This window comes from Lissotriton vulgaris, unplaced genomic scaffold (genome assembly GCF_964263255.1).
Source record: "Lissotriton vulgaris unplaced genomic scaffold, aLisVul1.2 SCAFFOLD_970, whole genome shotgun sequence".
Taxonomy (NCBI): domain Eukaryota; kingdom Metazoa; phylum Chordata; class Amphibia; order Caudata; family Salamandridae; genus Lissotriton; species Lissotriton vulgaris.
The window spans coordinates 143,705-162,848 of NW_028245804.1; the positions used below are offsets into that span (position 1 = coordinate 143,705).

The window sequence follows — 19,144 nt, forward strand, 5'->3', positions numbered from 1 at the left end:
CAATCCTATGTCTGCCTTCTCTTTAGATGGAATTTCATATTTCCATTGACCACCTTTCTTTGCCTCTTGTAGTTCCTTGAACTTTTACAACTCAATTTACATCACTCAGCATTACTGTCAAGTGGTTCCTACATTGTCATGTTTGACACCTTCAGCCATTCCGGAGTATTTAGCTAATAACCATTTGTACCTTGAAACTTGCAGTTTTGCTCAGTATATGTATAAGCTTGAGAATCCCACCATGCAATGTGTTGTTGGTGAAACAGCCAAGGAATTTGGTGGGGGTGTTGTGCAAAGAGCGGAGGACACTTGCATCTCCCTCACCTCTTCTGTGCACCACACTTTATTGTGTCTCTCAGCTATCCCAGGCTCTCTCCCATTATACGCATAGCTCTATAAATGAACTGCAATGTAGATCAGCTTTATAATGATGACATATATTGTAATTCATGAATGAAATAAGGTTTACAGTTTTGAATACATAAAACACACCTTACCTTGGATCTACCATCATCATTGTTCATGCACAGATGCCCTACATTCTTGCTGTCCACCTAACCTTGCTTTTTTTACTGGGGGGCGGGCTGGCCATTAATTGAATTGGGCATTTATCCCAGGGGCTAAAGCAGTGCAGTCTTAATGCATGGGCACACTGGTCAGTTGCCTGGAGACCCCACGAGCATAGGGGCCCATGCAGACCAGAATTTAACAAAATGTTCAGTTAAAAAAAAATATTCCTGAGAGTGGTTATGTATGCAGGGCCCAGTGCACTGTTTTGCCCTCGGGCCTATAATGCTGTTAAAACGGCCCTGGTTGAAGGCAGGTTTTTGCAGACCAGTTGCCACTGGTAGTATATAAGCTATTCTCTCTAGCTCATTGTGGTTTGTTCTAGAAGCGGGGGCATAGGGAGGCTAGCAAGGGTGGAAAGAAAGAGAGAGGACGGACAGAGATTAGAAAGAGAGAAGGAAGGAGAGAAGCAGAGGATGGACAGAAAGAGGGGTTGCAGGGAGAGAGAGGAATTGGCACCGTGGAATTTTCTCTCTATGCTCACTTGTTCGGCACTAAGCGGGCTGGTTTGAACAATTTTGTCAGGGCGGCTTTTGGTTCAAAGTCTGGTCCTGTTTGCCTCGAGCTCTGGGGTTACACAGAACAATGACAATGATGTCCTCCCCTGGCTGTTTTATTTGGAAGTAAAGTGATGTATTGAACTGTAACAACTTCAAAAGGTAGTGCCTGCAAAGTCATGTGACAGCCACCGTCTAAGCTCCTTTTTTCCTAGCCACACGGAAATAACGAGGTCATGGGCGGGACTTGTTATTGTCTTTTTAGAAAACTATTCTTCTTCTACCATCCAGCTGTATGAGCTAGAGTGGGAGCCTTGTAAAAGCTTTGGAGCTGGGTAGATTAGTTGCAGCTATCCTACCCTAGTGACTCATGACAGCAGTCCCAACTATGTTACCCTGATTTCGTACAAAAGTATTGTAAATGTAAATTTGTTTTATAAAGTGCACAATTACCTGAAGGTGTCTTAATGCTAGCTGTTAATTGGCAGAAGTCAGTAGAGAAAAATGGAGATCATTGAGCTTACCTAAGTGATTAAGCGAAGGGCCATGTGTTTAGCTGTTTCCTAAACTGCAGCATATTGGACTGGGATTTCAAAGTTAAAGGCAAGGAGTTCCAGTTTACCAGTGCCGACGGCGAAGGTTCTCCCACCCCATCTAGGTTTATTTATTCTGGGAACAGTTGCCAATCTGGCTGAACTGGATCTGAGGATCCAATTGGGAGAGTGCCATGGGAAGATTGTTTGAAAATATTCAGGCCCGGCCTGTGCAGGGCCTTGTGAACCAAACATAGTGCCTTAAACTTGAGCCTATTCCTCGTTGGAAGGCAGTGTAGCCCCTGCAACGCTTGAGCAAAAGGGGCAACTTTGGGGGCTTTCAAAATCAATCTGGCTACTGCATTTTGAAGGGATTGGAGTTTTTTCACAGGTTGCTTTTGAGTGCCAAGGTAAAGGGCATTGCAGTAATCTGTCCTGGAGATGACGAGTGCCAATGTCACAGTTTTTGTAGCTCCAAAGAAATGTACGGTAAGATCTTCTTTAACGTCTTGAGCAGGAAAAAGCATGACAAAGTAGTTTAGTTTATTTGCTCAGACAAACACATTTTGGTATAAAAAAGACGACCAGATTTCTGGCTTTTTGTACAGGAGCAGGAAGGGGGCCAAGATCGGATGGCCACCATGACATGTTCCAAAAGGAGGTGTGATTCCCAAAGAGGAAAACCTCAGTTTAATCTGAGTTCAGCTTCAGGCAGTTTTCCTGCAGCTACTTAGCTGTGTGAGAAATTCAGCAGAAGAAATGTAGTGCTTCCCTTTTAATGTCAGTTGATATAGACACCACAATTTGCGTATCATCAGCAATAGGAAAAACAGCGAAGCCGTAACTGCGAATGAGATTTATCAAAGGAGTGATATTTAAATTGACCATCCCTGACCTACAAATCCCTTTGAGGAAAGGCTCTGCAATATCTGGCTCGCTCTCAGTCTCTGGACAGTGCAAGTCTCCCAGCACAAAATAATCTACTCTTCAAATTTCTCAAGTTCAAGAAGTAGCAAAGTCTTAAACAATTCTTCTCTGGTGTTACCAAATTAACTCGAACTTTCTCCCCAGAACTGTGCCATGCCCCATAACTCTTGTATGGAAAAGTACTCCAGACTTTCTGTTCACACACACAAATATGAGACTTCAACTATCCGTGAATTTGAAGACCTTAGGATGGCTTAATTAGCTGCTAACTGGAGATAAGCAACTTTCTTCTGAGTGTACTTGGGCCACAGCCAGCTGAATGTCCAATCTTCCAGTGTCATTCCCATCCGCCTATATTTCCCAACACTACCATTGGATCCTCACTCTCAATGAGCAATTTCCATCCAACCTACAAATGCTGATGCCTTAGTTGCATGCATTGTTCCCATCAGTGTGTTCTGAATGAGTAATATATTTTTCATTGCCTCCATCTTACAGATACTCCAGTCCACCTGTGCAGCGGCCATTGCATGGTTGTAAGGTGGTTTGCACTTTTGCACACAATCGGAAGACATGCCAACCCAATCCCTTTTATATATGATGGGATTATACCCCAAAAGGGGTCAGGTAGGGGAAGACATGCTCTAGGCCCATCTGCAAGCACTACATTTGCCCTCTCTCCTCCACAGTACTGCACCTCAGCCCCATATTACCCGAGACAGGTGTTGAGGTCCTACTCAAAGTTAGTTCTATCCACTATCATATGTACAATAGTTAGTTATAGATGCATGTGCAGACACTTTCTCACTTGCATGGGCAGGGATCTCACTGTGCCTCGCACCGCATGCTTTGCAGAGGATGATTATATTCCGATCCAGCTCTGGAGTACTCAAGATCCACAGATGTCTTGTTATTTTACGTACCATATTTAACACTTAAGGTTCATGTACCATGCTCATACACACTGCAGCTTGTACTGATCTTCTTAAAATGTGTGAATAAAGTAAATAAAATAGCTTATGTACTCTCCAAGTCAGTGGTTGAAATTGATACATAGATGTGCAGGCACCCACTATCCCAGCACCTGTTTGCTACTGAGAAGTAGTTTAAGAAAACAAGAGCAAGGTATGTCCATGTGAACATGGGTATAAAGACTAAACGTGGAACAAGTGTTCACATGGAAGACATTTAAAGAACAGTATGATATAATAGGGTAATCCTGTATTGAATCAATCAAGCTGGATAGTGTTCAGTAAGACAGAAGTATTTTGTTGTGAATTATTCTGAGCAAAAAATCATTTAAAATTCAACCAGTGTTTCTCATATTCAATTGGTCCAAATTGAATTTTATTTCTAACAATCATATAGAAATGCATAACACAGTCAGGTGAGTGGTGAGAGAGTTACTCAACAGTATCCCAAGTGAGAAAAACCATTACCGAACAAAGTAAGAGAAGTGATAAAGTGTGTGACTATAAACGGCATATTGCTATACAGCAAAAGATAGCCAATGATGTTATATATAGTTAGCCACACCATGGGTAGAACCTGCTGTATGGTTAGATCTAAGGTCTGTCTTTAGATGGTGTTGATGGCGTTTTGACCCGGTATGGGTTATGAGCGTCTCATCAGGGCTGAGAATAACCTGGGGAGAGATGTTGTCACTTCTCTTCGTTTGTTAGCTTGCATGTTACCTGCTGTTCCTGATGCTGAAAGGTCGATAGGTCAACCCTGCAAATCTCTGGCTCAGTGGTGGAGGTGACGTTGATGCCTTCGCCACATGGGCAGCCCATGCAGTCTGTGAAGAAGAAGAGCTTGGGATGGATGACCCAGCTGTCCCAACCAAGATCTGCAAAACACATGACACAACATGGATTCAGTGAGGGAGATGATCACTCACATATTCACTGTAGAAGGCTGGCTTACTATATGGTGTTCACTTATTTAAGTGTAGCACCCTGTACTAATCCAGACACCCCTTATGGTGATTTCAGTGGTTTTAGACAACCTTAGAAAGTTCTCTAAGTGGTAGCTGTTGAGAGCACCCTATAGGCTTAGTCCAGAAGGAGTGTAAAGCATCTTGTTTTACCAGCACTTAATCTTATGGTATAGGTTAAGTGAAAAAGAACCACACAGTGTAGTTATAAAAATACGTATTAATTATTAACACTCACTAACACATTGCAATACCTCCTGCAAGGAGATATAATCACAATACAACCAATACTCTGTCAATAGAATACGTAAACAGCCCAAATAACAGTGGTCTCCAGGGGGTGACCAAACCACATACTAAAATAGTGGAATGCAAAACACGTCTTAAGTTGAGACTGGACCCAGAAGACATAAAAGAGTCGAGGACCCAAGGAACAATCCAAGCTGAGTCTCTAGGAACCCCAGGGAAGTTGTGTGCAGAGTGGTCAATGCAATTTTAAAGATGAAGGACCCTTCCCAGCGGACCCTGAAGAAACCCATGGAAGATGGAAGGCTGGAGAGTCACCCCACCCATGGATACCCCAGAAACCAGGATACCAACACCAGAGAAGCTGTGTGCATAGGTGCAAAATGACGTCGGAAACTGCTGTAGACCACAATGGAGGACTTCCAAAAAAGATGCCCCTGGTGAAGAAGGTGGAAGTGTCCAGTGCAACCCAAAGGTAGATTTAAGTTGAGAGGTACCTTCAAGCAGAGGGGACAGAGTCTATGCCACTCAGGTGTGACCAAGAGGCACGGAAGACAAATGCCCACAAATGTCGGGGATGCAGGAGAGGAAATGCGTTACTTACCTGTAACATGCCTGAATCATTCCCCGTCGTCGAGACGGGAGTCCCCGGTATATAGAAAAGTAATGTCCTATAGACATACATAGAGAAAAGTAGGCCTAAGGGCCTTGCCTTAGTAGCCTATCCATGTCCTTTTGTAAAAAGGACCAAATTCCAGAAGGTAGCCAATCAGCTACCACCTCCCTCTAGAACCTTCCTGTCAGGAGCCTCAGTCTCTCAGATTTTCGTACGCACCAAGCTAGGTAGGCATAATACATGTTAGAGAGAGAGAGGTGAGACCTTCCAGGGGAGGCAGGAGGGTTGCATGTGAATTTATGATAGACACCAATACTGGATAACTGCAGTTACAGGTAAGTAACGCATTTCTTATCCAGTATTATGGGTGTCTTTCATAGATTCACATGCCTGAATCAGAGTAGTAAGCAATACATTATGCACATTTCTGATGGAACAGTATAAGCAGTCTGAGATAATACATATCATGCGACTAAGAACCATTAACAAGTAACAAGTAGTAAGTAAATAAATGTGCATACCAGTGAAGGATGGTGGGAAGGAGGAAGGCTCACCTCACTGGAATAGGTAGCGAAGCACAGCCTGGCCCACAGCTGCATCTTGCATCAGTTCCGTATCCAGGCAGTAGTGCCTGGTAAAGGTGTGTGGCGACTTCCAGGTCGCTGCCCTGCAAATGACCAGTATTGGCACGCCGGCAAATAGCGCAGCTGATGTGGACACAGCTTTTGTAGAATGAGCTCGGACTTTGGATTGTAATGGCCTTCCTGCTTTGTCGTGGCAAAAGGCAATTGCAGAGGATATCCATCGTGAGATGCTTTGTTTGGAAATTGGCATTCCCTTTCGTGGTCTGCTAAAAGCGATGAAAAGCTGGTTCGTTTTTCTGAAATGTTTTGTTTTGTCAAGGTAAAACTTAAGACAAGGAATGCAGGGATCTTTCAGCCGCGGTACTGAGATTTGGGAAGAAAGATCGGAGGACTAATGGTTCATTTAAATGGAAGTCCGACGGGACTTTAGGAATGAATTGAGGATTTATTCTTAAAATCACTCTATCTTCCTTGAACTGCATGAAGGGATCTTGTATTGAAAGAGCTTGCAGTTCGCTGACCCTTCTGGCTGAGGTAAGAGCCAATAGAAGAGCTGTCTTCCAGGATATATGTTTGAGATCCTCTCTATGGATTGGTTCGAAAGGGTGTTTCATCAATTGGTTGAGATGCCATGTTGGCGGCACTCTTCTTGGTCTAGGGAAGGATCTGTAGAGCCCTTTAAGGAATTGCTTTATTAACCGGTGAGACTAGAGAGAAGGTCCTTTTGATGTTCTGTAAACCGGGAAATTGCTGCCAGATGAACTCTGATAGAGGCATGCGCAAGTCCCGATTGTGCCAGTTGTAACAGATATGGTAATAGCTGCTCTGGGGCAATCCGGAAAGGATGGAGACCATTGTCTTTACACCACATGCAAAATCGTTTCCATTTCAAGGAATAGGTTTTCTTTGTGCTGTCCGCTCTTGCTTTCGCGAGTACCTCCTTGCACTCCTGCGGAATGACTAGTTGATGGAATTCTCGGTACTCAGGAGCCATGCCGATAAACTGAGAGACTTCAGATTCGGATGCAGTACCTGGCCTTTGGTCATTGTGAGTATTGTTGGATGCTGACCCAACCGGATTGGCAGTTGGACTGAGAGGTGATGGAGGTCCGTGAACCAGTGTTGCCACGGCCAGAACGGGGCGATCAGAATCAGTGTACAGCGTTCCACTTTCATTTTCCGAAAGACTCTTGGAATGAGGGTAAATGGCGGAAATGCGTACGCAAACATGTTGCTCCATGTGATGGAAAATGCATTTCCGAGTGACCGCGACTGGGGATGCCAACTTGCGAAGTTGCGGCGTTTGGAGTTCTCCCTGGTTGCAAAGAGGTCGATCTGTGGGCTCCTCCATTTCAAGAAAATGCGATTCAGCACTGTCTGTTCGAGTTCCCATTCGTGGGATAGGGATCTCTGTCTGCTTAGAGCGTCTGCTATCAGGTTGTCTTTGCCTGGGACGTACTCTGCTGTCAGTGTGATATTGTGGAGCACTAACCAGTTCCAAATCTTCTGCGATTCGCGAGATAGAGTAAGCAAACGCGTCCCTCCCTACTTGTTCAAGTAGTGCATTGTCGTGGTGTTGTCTGTTCTGACAAGCACTGGAGAGTTTGAGATGCGTGGGAGGAAGGCTTGCAGAGATAGGGAAACTGCCCTCAGTTCTAAGAGGTTGATATGGAGCTTGCTTTCCTGTTGCGTCCACTTGCCACTGATTTGTAATTCTTGAGGACCGCTCCCCATCCTTCTAGAGAGGCATCTGTAGTTATTACGTGTGGAGTTGCAGGTAGCAGGAATGGTAGTCCTTGCGAAAGGTTCTTGGGCATCATCCACCAGAGCAAGGCCTTGGAAATTTGTTGAGTAATCACAATAAGAACCCCGAAAGAGCCTGTGCTCTGAGTCCATTGTCTGGTCAAGGCCTCTTGCAGTGGGCGCATTCTGAGCCGGCAATGTGGAATGAGCAGGATACACGAGGACATCATCCCTAGGAGGGACTTGAATGTACGGACCCGTATGGTTTTCTTTGAAGCTACTGCGGTGGCTAGGGTAATAACCTTGTGCTTTCTCTCTTGGGATGGAAATGCTTTTGAACATTCCGTATTCAGAGTAGCCCCAAGAAATGTTAGAATTTTGGAGGGCTGTAAGGAAGACTTCTTGTGGTTGAGCGTCAAGCCCAGTTGCTGAAAAAGTTCTAGACAGGTGTTGGAAGACTCTATTGCACCTGTTGTAGATGGTGATTTCACCAGCCAGTCGTCCAGGTATGGGAAGACTTGGTGACCATGTTGTCTTAGGAATGCTGCCACAGGAGAAAGACATTTGGTGAAGATTCGAGGGGCTGATTTTAGGCCAAATGGGAGGACACAAAATTGGTAGTGTTGACCCGCTACTGCGAATCTGAGGAATTTTCTGTGGCGTTTGTGTATTGGGATGTGATAATATGCGTCTTGTAGGTCTAAAGACGTCATAAAGTCTCCTTCCTCCAGCGAACCCAAGATCTCTTGGATAGTCACCATCCGAAACGATTGACTCTTCAAGAATGTATTGAGTGCCCTGAGATCTAGGATGGGCCTCCATTTTTTCCTTTTCTGTTGTATTAGAAAGAAGCGGGAATAAAATCCCTTCCCTTTGAGAGCTGATGGTACTCTCTCTATTGCTCCTTTCTTCAACATTGAGGAGATCTCTTGAAGGAGTAGTCGTAGGTGCCTGTGTTGGAGCTTGCGAGGAGGAGTTGTCGGGGGAATTGAATTGAATTCCAATGAATGTCCGTATTGGGGTCAATTGGAGTACCCACCGATCTGTGGTTATTGATCTCCAATTGTGGAGGAAGTGTGTCAGTTTTCCTCCAATTTTGAAAGAACGAAATGGTGGCTGGACTGGCTGTTGGGAACGGTCATTGGCGTCCGCCAGATGGTTTGCTTTGGTTTCTTCCTCTGAAGTTGGCCTTTCCGTATGAGGTCTGACATCCTTGTTGTTGTTGCCGCTGTTAGTATTGCGTTCGGCTTTGATTATATGAGTAAGAGGATCTGTTCTGGTAAGATCCTCTGTAAGAGGGCTGACCTCTACCCCTGCTCCCTTGAAAGGGCTGGTTTTTAAACTGTAACGTGCCCAGGGCCCGTGTACTGTCCGTATCTTTTTTGATTGCCTGTAAGGCCTCGTCTATTTTCTCCCCAAAGAGATGTTGGCCGTCGTAGGGCATGTCAAGTACTTTTGTTTGGACTTCTTGACGAAAGGATGTTGCCTTGAGCCACCCTTGTCTTCGCAAGACCGCAGCACCCGCTGGCTGTCTGAAGCCGGTCATTGCGACATCTACGGCACAGTCAATAAGCTCTGATGCCGACGTTTGTCCTTCTTTAAGGAGTGATTGAACTTCCTCGTGTAAGTTATCAGGCAGTTCTGTTAGATATGGGGCAATGTCTTCCCACAATTGCCTATTGTAGCGTCCTAGTAGCGCAATGACGTTAGCTACTTTGACGGTCATGGCTGAAGTGGTTGAAAAGCGTTTACCAATACCGTCTAGTTTTCTGCCTTCCTTGTCTGGTGGTGCTGACAATGGAGAGGACGGATTTCTAGAGTTCTTTTGTGCTGCTTGGGTAACCACGGAATCTGGTTTTGGATGTCCAGTAAGGCATTTTGGTGCAGTTGCTGGTGCCTTAAATTTCTTATCCAGTCTGGGTACCACTGCGGAGACCGAGGCTGGTGTTTGCATTAATTGTTGTCCTTGTTTCCATATGTGATCAATGATTGGAATTGATCTAGTTGTTTTTCTGACTGGGTCTTTAAAATCATATAAGAAACAGTCCGTTTCAGTGGAATCCATAGTCATATGGAATCTCGTGGCAGCCCTTTCCACTAAATTATGGAATCCGCCAATGTCTGCTGGCGGCGAGTCCGATGTAGTGGGCTCAGGTGTGGCTGGAGATGGAGCGATGTAGTCTGCATCGTCTCTGGGTTCGGAAAGGTCATCCAGAACCTCCCCTTCTTCTGGTTCCTCACCCTCGTCGTCAGTAGATGAGATATGTTGTACTGCCTCTCTCTCTCTCTCTCTCTCTCTCTCTCTCTCTCTCTCTCTATCTCTCTCGAGGTATCACCAAAGGTGATGGTCTTAGTCTTGGAGACGAGGTCGGCCCAGATGAGACCAGAGTTTTTTCCGTTGATGGGGCCGTTGGCGGGTCCGGAAATCGTTTCTTGTAGACTTGTATCAAGAACTGTAGATCTGAGACTATGGATACTGGAAGGCATACCATAGGTGTGACCTGCGTCTGTACCTGTGAATGTACAGTTTCTTCAGTTATCTCCATTTCATCGCCATCCTCATCTGTGCTTTGGCATTTTATGATAAGATCTGAAGGACTGGTGGCCTGATCGTACTGGTCATCGTCCGATTCGTCGCCTTGCAGTAATTTAGATGGGAGCAATGTTTGAACCCTGCTTGGAGACGTTAAACCCGGTGTAATTGGATCGTTTGTACTCTTTTTGGGTGGAATCAAGTTGGATTGCTTCCATAGCGTCAACGGAATCGTCGTGGATGGCGTCGTCGACTGAATTTCGATTGAAGAGTTCGTCGACGGTATCTTCGTCGACGGGTTCGTCGTTGACGGTGTGCTCGTCGACGAGGTTTTCGTCGTCGATGGTGTGTTCGTCGACGGGGTCTTTGCCGTCGACGGTGTGCTCGTCGACGATGTTTTCGTCGTCGATGCGCTTGACGACTGTGTCTTCGTCGACGACTGTGATTTTACCGTCGTCGATGTCTTCGACGACGACACGACCGTCGTCGAGGGGGTCTTCGTCGGCAGAATCGCTGTCGAAGGTTTTGGTTTTGTCGTCCACGCTGTCGTCGTCGTTGACGTCGTCGACGGAATCTTAGGCAACGACGAGTGCTTTTTTATTCATTCAATTCAACGGACACTCAATGGATTCCGCGTGCAGAAAGCCGGAACTACGGCAGAATCCATTGAGTGTCCGTTGAATTGAATAGGCGCCCACAGGCGATGAATTGGTGAAAATTTCACACAACCAGTCGGGCCATTAAGTGGCCAGCTGAATGGTTTGATGATTTCCACTTTTGAGTGACTACACTCTACTTTGAATTTACCCGCTTTTTTTGCGATCTCTTGCTCAAGAACAATTTTGAGTCCTGAAGATGACCGCTAAATAATATATCGGTCGAAACGCCGTTGACGCTTCTCTGTGGCTTAAAAATTTTGTACAAGGACACAGTATTCATGTTTATGGTGTTCCTCCTTTTTTGTGATTTATATTGTTGTTGCCACCTGTCTGGTTTATATGTATTGTTTTTTTGTACACCAGCGTTTTTCTTGCTTGAGATTATTAATATGTTCAAAACAAACTCTCTGAAATGTTGAAATAAATGAATAATTTTGATACTATTAGGCTGTTGTGAAGGGCTTCTTTAACTCACACATTGGATATCTTTCCAATTTTTAATATTTCTTTCCCCCTGAGCCGGGTTCGGGGTTTGTGGACAGCCCCTGTGGTTGTTAATTAGGGGTACTGCTCCAGCAAATCCAACGAGGAATACTGGCTTCAAACTTGCTGTGAAGACAGGGCAGGCCTCGAGGTAGCTGCAGAACCACAGTACCTTGTTGAAGCTCAGCTACTCATTGCTCCTCTTCAAACTGTTGTTTCCCTATTTTATTTTAGTAAGCCATAGCCATTCAATAAACATTTACAGACGCTTTGTTTACACACAAGGAGCAAATCAGGAGGTATCATGATATATATATATATATATATATATATATATATATATATATATATATATCTTCAGCGAAGAACGGACCCAACCATCTCCAATTCGCAACCAGAGGGTCAGAAGCACCACAGCACAAACAGGGTCCAACACTCGTTTTCAGGTAAGCTTTTTTTTATTGTTCTTTCACCACCATCGTGCAGACAAGGAGGACGGTCAACGCGTTTCGGTGATTGCCTTCGACTGGATCATCATATATATATATCTCATTACAGTACATAACACAATACAGAAAAAAAGAAAGAAAATAAAAAAAACAAGAAGATCATTGTATAATCATTCTGCCTCAGAGAAATTCTAGTTCATTCAGAAGAAAAGCCATTATAATATACATTTCTAGTCGCCAAACCTTAGAGCCAGCCAAATCTGGAATCCAATACATAGAAAGCGCAACAATTATGCTATATCATGATTATTTAAAATATTCTGTGAGCGTCCCCCATATTTTTATGCCTAGCCTACGCTTATGGAGCCCTTTTAAGGCATACAAACTAAATTCTAAATAATATATTGCATAAAGTCTGCCCCTCCACATTCAAAGGATGGTGGCTCTTTCTTCCTCCGTAATGATGCAATACATAATCTAGCTACTGCTACAGAGATAAAAATAAGATATCTATATTGATATACCCCCTGTTCCATCAATGAATCAACCAGTAGCCCCAACATCAACACCTTCAGGGTAATCACAATCTGTTCCCCTGTCACCTCTGCCAAGAAGGCTTTCATTTTATGATTCAATTGCTTCAACTCTGGACAATCATAAAACATATGGATACTATCAGCTTATTCGATTCCCCATCGCGTGCATCTACCCACATTTAGCCCCAGACTGTGCTATTTTGGCGGGCATATAATACAGATTAAATAGGGTTTTAAAATATTTTGATTTAAGGCTGGAGGATATCAGAAGTTTATCATCCACCGCAATTGATTCCTGCAGGATATCCCCTTCCTGCTTCAATTTATTATTCCATTTAAAATTCTGTATTTCGAGGTCATCCCTTTGTAGTTCAATAAGGCTTTGATATAGGTTGCCAGTCGTACCGTGCTTTCTCAATATCTACAGTAAATTACTTTTCCTAGCTAAATTCATTACATCTACTCTTCTTGTTAGGTAGTCCCGTATTGTAAAGTATTTAAAAAAATCAGCTTGATGGAGATTATATTCAGACACCAACGAGGAGTAGGCCTTGATAGCACCATTATTTCTTAAATCCCCCAAGGTCAAATGACCCTTTCTCTGCCATCTAACCATCTAACCATGATAGACTAAGGGAGGTAAAGCTAGAGAGGATGTAGGTGTAGGAAAATTAGGTTTACCAATCTTCAACACATTACGAATCTGTTACCATGCTTTATAAGCAGCTTCGAGCACTTTACATTGAGTTTTCTTTTAGTAACTGGGCTCTAAATTCTGTAGAAAGTTCCTCTCTGTGTTTGTGTCCAACAAAGTCTTATAAATATTTGGGGACTATTCTACCTTTTCCTCCTCGTCTCCGATCAACAATATGTCCATTTGTTGTAATAAACACACCCAATAGTAAAACAAGAAATTTGGAACCGCTCAAGCTGTAATTTCCAGCATTTTACTCAAGTAACCTCCATTGCTCCTCAATTCGGATTTGAATACATACTCTTCACTGATAAACCCCTCCCCTATCCTCTGAATGTGTATCTGCCTACTCTAAATCCCATACAAAACAAAGAGCTTGTTGTCCCTCAGGCTCTACACCCTCTGTTCCCATAAACAATAGAAAGTCCTTTTAATGTAGAATCTCTGTATTTGGATCATAATGTAACCCCTGAAGTTATTTAGCTGTGTTAGCAGCTGCTGTATTGTGGAATTATTCAGACCTATGTCCATCTTATTCCGATCCATACACCAGATTCAACTGTGAAGGCTGCTCTGAGACCATCTACCCATAAGGCAGCTGATGCACATATACAGGGACTTTAACGGATGTAGGAATGTATATGCCTCAATTATGTGTTTCAGGCTCTGCGTATGCTTCCACCAGACTGAAATTCCACACATAGCTGGCAAGTGGCACCATAACTTTGATGACACTTTCAATGTATCCTGTAATTTTAAGAAGTAGTGCTTTGCCTGCTGGGATATATCTGCCCATGCTTATTTTTGTGTTAAACTTAAAACCTAAAACTAGTAATTGTTTTAAGATTATTGTTATAAAAACTCAATAAACAAAGTTATAAAAAAAACTACATGTCCCACAATGCATTGTACTGTAGGGTAAACGACCAGGTCTGCGTAAAGACTCAGCCTCATAGCTAATAATAATGCAGCATAAGTAAAGTGAACGATTCCTCCTATGCATGGGGGTGTGGGACGGCGATGCATTATGGACGCAGAGGCAACAAGCATTTACAATGCAACGGTCTCGCCTTCGCAAAAGTTAGAGCTATTGACATTGTAAATGTCCTACTTTTTATTTATGTGTGGGTTTTGGAAACAGATAAATACATGGCATTGTCATTTACAATGCTAATAGCTTAATCTCTCGCAAATGCGAGACCTATTGCATTTGCACACACATACTGAGCCACACACACACAGAGCCACACACACACACAGAGCCACACACACAGAGCCACACACACACACAGAGAGAGCCACACACACACACGCACACAGAGCCACACACAGACAGAGCCACACACACAGAGCCACACACACACACAGACACACACACACACAGAGCCACACACACAGAGCCACACACACACACACACAGAGCCACACACACACAGACAGCTACACACACACACACACACACACACAAAGAACCACACACACAGAGCCACACACACAGAGAGCCACAGAGCCACACACAGCCACGCACACACACAGAGAGAGCCACACACACCCACACACACATAGTCACACACAGAGCCACACACACACACAGCCACACACACACACACAGCCACACACACACACAGAGCCACTCACACACAGACACACACACACACAGACACACACACACAGACACACACACACACACGCACAGACACACACACACACACACACACACACACAGACACACACACAAAGACACACACATCCAGGGGTCCCGCTAAGGAGACGGAAGCATTTATAAAGTCAATATTCTTTCCGGGGTGCTCTCATTTCAGCAGGAGTGATACACACACAGAAATGTGCATCCGGCCCGGGAGGGCCCCTCTAAATGGCCTCCGTTCACAGTCTCACTATAAGAAATGCCTATATCCCTAGGCGGTCGGCTGTGGTAGTTTGTGTTAGTGGAAAGGCATGCGGGCTGTCATGGTTCTCGAGGGACTGCCGTGCCAGGAGTGCCCACTCCGGCCCGGCCTCCGGGCTCAGCTCCTACTGCAGCCCACGGCTGGCCAGGGTGGCAGTGTCACAGGTCACACCGGGCCCGGATGCTGTGCCTCGCTCCAGCCTCTTTGTTTGCTGGGAAGGCCTGCTTCTGGAGGCAGCTGAACGGGTCAAAACTCAGCTGCAGTGACTAGTGCCTGCTGGTACAGCCGCCTTAAATGTGGACAGTTCCGATGGCTGCAGAACCGTTGATTGTGTCATAGTAGGCCTAAAGGATTATCTATCGGGGCTCGGTCACTGCCATCATTGCACGCAGTATGTCGTCAGTGTCTTACATGCAAAGTAGACTTCCATGATGTGTCCGCCTCTAACATACTATATATTTCAGTCTCTGACATACAGTGACCTACCATGATATACCAGTCTCTGACATACATGATGACTTCGCATGGTGTGGCATACTCTCACATACACACAGCCCTCCCACCGAGCATCATCCTCAAACATTCACACTGGCCTTTCACGATGCGTCATTCTCTAACATAAACACAAGACTTCGACGTGACTCTGACTTATGCACCCGTCAGACTCCATAATATGTCCTGGCCTTCATGACTTGTTAGTCACCACTGCTGTCTGTTTCTTGCGTTTTTGACTTGACTTTTTAAACTGGCTTCGTGGACTTAACAAATGAAGTGGCCAGTGAGCGAGAGCCATGCGTTAAAGGTTGCACACTGGTGAGAAATGAGCAGTGTGAGCAGCGCACATCCGGGAAAAAACACAGACCACCAGTGCAAAGGCACAAACCAGAGACCATTTTGAGCCCCCTTTAAAAAACTGCCGGTGCTCAGCACCGGTGAGACCCAGCCCACTTAAAGCCCTACCCCTGGGGTCCGGCGCTACCCCTCTTCATTTCCGGCATGCCAATGGACCACACCACCTTACGGACCTCAAACTTAGGTAATGCAGCAATACTTTCTCCAACAACTACTGTGTCTTGTGTGTTCTTTATTATGGTACTAGCAGCCCGTCCCGACCTTGTCAGGGAGCATTCAGGCTTCCCCTACACCCGCCTGCCCCGACATTGCCCAGCAGCCCGTGCCCCCGCCCGCCCTGTCCCCCGCCTGCCACGACCCCCGGCTGCCCCAGTGTAAGGTGCGTTCACCTGTCTTCGTGGTGGGGTCTACTACCAAGTAGATTCTGACAGTTAATGGGAAGACAGATGAGGTGGTGATTGTTATGCCCCCGAGACTCTGACTTTCGCCTCTGTGCTCCATAAAGACACACATGCATCTATTCATTATTAAAGCGTGTTGCAGTAACCCCAAATAGTAGCAGGAGTATCTGTGCATCCCAACATCTCGTCCCCCGCCTGGCCCGACATACTACAGCGTGTTGCAGTAACCCCAAATGGTAGCAGGAGTATCTGTGCATCTTGTGAACTTTCCTCAGCCGATCCCCGTCCCCCGCCTGGCCCAACACCCGCCTGCCCCGACATTGTCCCCGGAGGCTGACCTGATCTGCCGCTCCTCAGTTTACCGCTCCTCGCCTCTCTGCTCCTCTCCGCGGCCCGACATCCGCCTGCCCGACATTGTCCCCGGAGGCTTACCTGATCCGCCGCTCCTCAGTTTACCGCTCCTCGCCTCTCTGCTCCTCACCGCCTGTCCGCCACCGCCCCTCCCCCGCGCCATGTTCGCCTCTCCGCTGCTCGCACCGCCGCTGGCCTGTCCGATGCTACTCAGGTCACCGCTCCTCCCCCGCGCCATGTCCGCCGCTCATCGGATGCCGCTTCTCCCAGTGCTCCTGATGTGAGCACGCACGTTGCGGCCGGCGCTACTTTGGAGGGACTACTTTTTTTTTATATAAATTTTCTAAATAATGTTTATTTTTAAAAATTTTATAGCCTATGTCCTTCTGCTTGGTCTGACGTTTTCAAACATGTATTGGGTGTTTGGATTGGTGGTGTACTTTTCGAGTTTACCTGGCTCAAAGAACACAGTTCTCTCTATAATAGTATAGATTGCAGTGTTTGCGGGTGGGGTGAGTTGCCAATATTCGCACTATGTTTCTGCCTGTGATGCCATCCTCGCTTCTTGGTGCCCCTCATTCCTGTCTACTGGGTATGCATATTCCCTCTGCCTGGATGGAATATGTGTGGGAACGTCTAAAAAGTTTTAAATCTGCGGTGAAATAAAGGAAACTGGATTTTCTGCAGGAAAATCCGCGCACCAGCAATAGACGGTGGACATTAGTCTGGGCTACACTGGAGCTCAGACCTCCATGATGTCCAGCTGCAGCCCAGCCTTTTCGCCCCCTCCCCCTTTTAGTTTTTTTTTTTACAGTTTGGGGACTTTTTGACCCCCCTTATAGATCTGTCTCCCCCTTCCCAGCTCCTACGATTTAATCGAAGCAGCTGCGAATTTGCACAAGAAAATTTGTGGCGTTCCCCAAATGATGATGTCCTTAAATGTGAGGAATGTGGAGGGAAGTAAATCAGGAGAGGTCTGGGAGACGAAAGGAACACAGCAGCTGCTCTTGGGGCTGCAGGAATGTCTCCACTGGAGGCCACAGCACCTCTGCTGCCCCATGATCATGCTAGGGGACACCCTAGTCCGCGTGCGCCAACTTCAGCCCACCCCCTCTAGGCAGCCACCCACCTGTTTTTATGGGAGCTTGCTTTTATATAGCGCCTTCAACTGCAAAAACAAAAATGCCTGTTCGGGGCACTGCAATTAGCAGGGATTACTATTACCACCTGTAATGTGATGCATTTTATAGATCTAGGAATGATGAGAGAAGAGTTAGTACACACCGAAGTCAGCAGGGAGTGCTTAACTCGTGCAGCTCTTTAGATACGCACATGTACTTATATCTTTCTATATATCGTCTTTCCTTTCTTCGTCCATCTAACAATCAGCCTAGACCTTTGAATTAATCCATCCACCCACCCCATTCGCAAATTCATTCATGCAACTATGCGCCCAAACAAAATGCATTCATACATCCATATATCCATTTGAAACTCATAGAACTAGCCACCAATCCATTCTCTTTATCAACCCGCCCAAACCCACCCATCAATCCATCCACCCATACCCACTCATCAATCCATCCACCTACCCATACCCACTCTGATCCATCCATCCATACCCTCTCATCCACCCACTCCTCCATCCCCCATACCCACTCATCCAATCATCCATCCATCAATGTTCATACCAGTGCACTCATCCACCCATCCATCAGCCCATCCACGCGCTTTCTCAATATCCATACATCTGCAATTTAACCTCTCTCTCTCTCGTCTCTAATCAAACCTGGTCTGTCTCGAGTTACTCCCTCTTGTTGGTTGTCTGTTTTCCCCTTGTATCTGTCATCCTTATGACTGTTTGTTGTACACAGGTAGGACTCATTTCTCAGCCCTCCTGCTATCATGGTTACTCGTGACTTGTAAAACCAAGGCTGCTCTTAGTACAATGTCTGAAAGGTCATTTTCTGTGACTCTCCGTGCATGGCTGTGGGTGCCAGTGTTTGTACGTTTACCTTCTGTGTATTCAGTCGGTAGCTTTCTGAGTTTGCATTCTTTGCGTTTCTTTCTGTATGTGTCTGTATTTTTTTCAAGTGTGTACGCGTGGCGTCAGTGTGTGTCTTTGTGTGTGTGTGCTCTCCAGTTTGTGCGTGTGGCGTCTCTGTGTGCTCCCTGTGTTTGCGTGTGTGCCTACGTTTCTACGTACATACAGTTGTCTACGGTTTATTGGTCAAAATAAATGTAATTATGTTCCATCAGAGAGACAGCCAATTTGAGGTTATACGTGTAGTTTTACTGACCATAAATAACATAAGTGCGCAGTATGTATGTGCGGCCTTCGCGGCCCATCCGCCTCCCCCGGAAGGAGAACGCAAAGGGCCCCTAACTTCTGACATGGAGTGCAGCTCGATCACAGAGTGGATGCAAGGCCTCCTGCAGCCTGAATGTGAGCGGACTCGCACACACCCGTTTGGATCCGCCGGGCCCCGACTCACCTTTGCTCAGGCCTCCAGAGCAAGCCCCGTCCTTTTCAGACTGGGGGGCGTGTTTTTGACTGTTGTTTACAGCCTAAAAAGAAAGTAAAAAAAAACGCCCCCCCAATCCGAAAAGGACGGGGCTTAGATTGAAAG

General features: G+C 45.7%; 1 protein-coding gene across 1 annotated transcript in view; it reads right to left on the reverse strand.

The window, feature by feature from the left end:
- LOC147666289 (inhibin alpha chain-like) overlaps positions 1-19,144 on the reverse strand; it is a 54,567-nt gene that overhangs the window by 12,323 nt on the left and 23,100 nt on the right. The window contains exon 3 of the mRNA XM_086949156.1: positions 4,219-4,373. Coding sequence (XP_086805282.1) covers positions 4,219-4,373 — 155 coding nt within the window. The remainder of the gene's footprint in view (positions 1-4,218; positions 4,374-19,144) is intronic.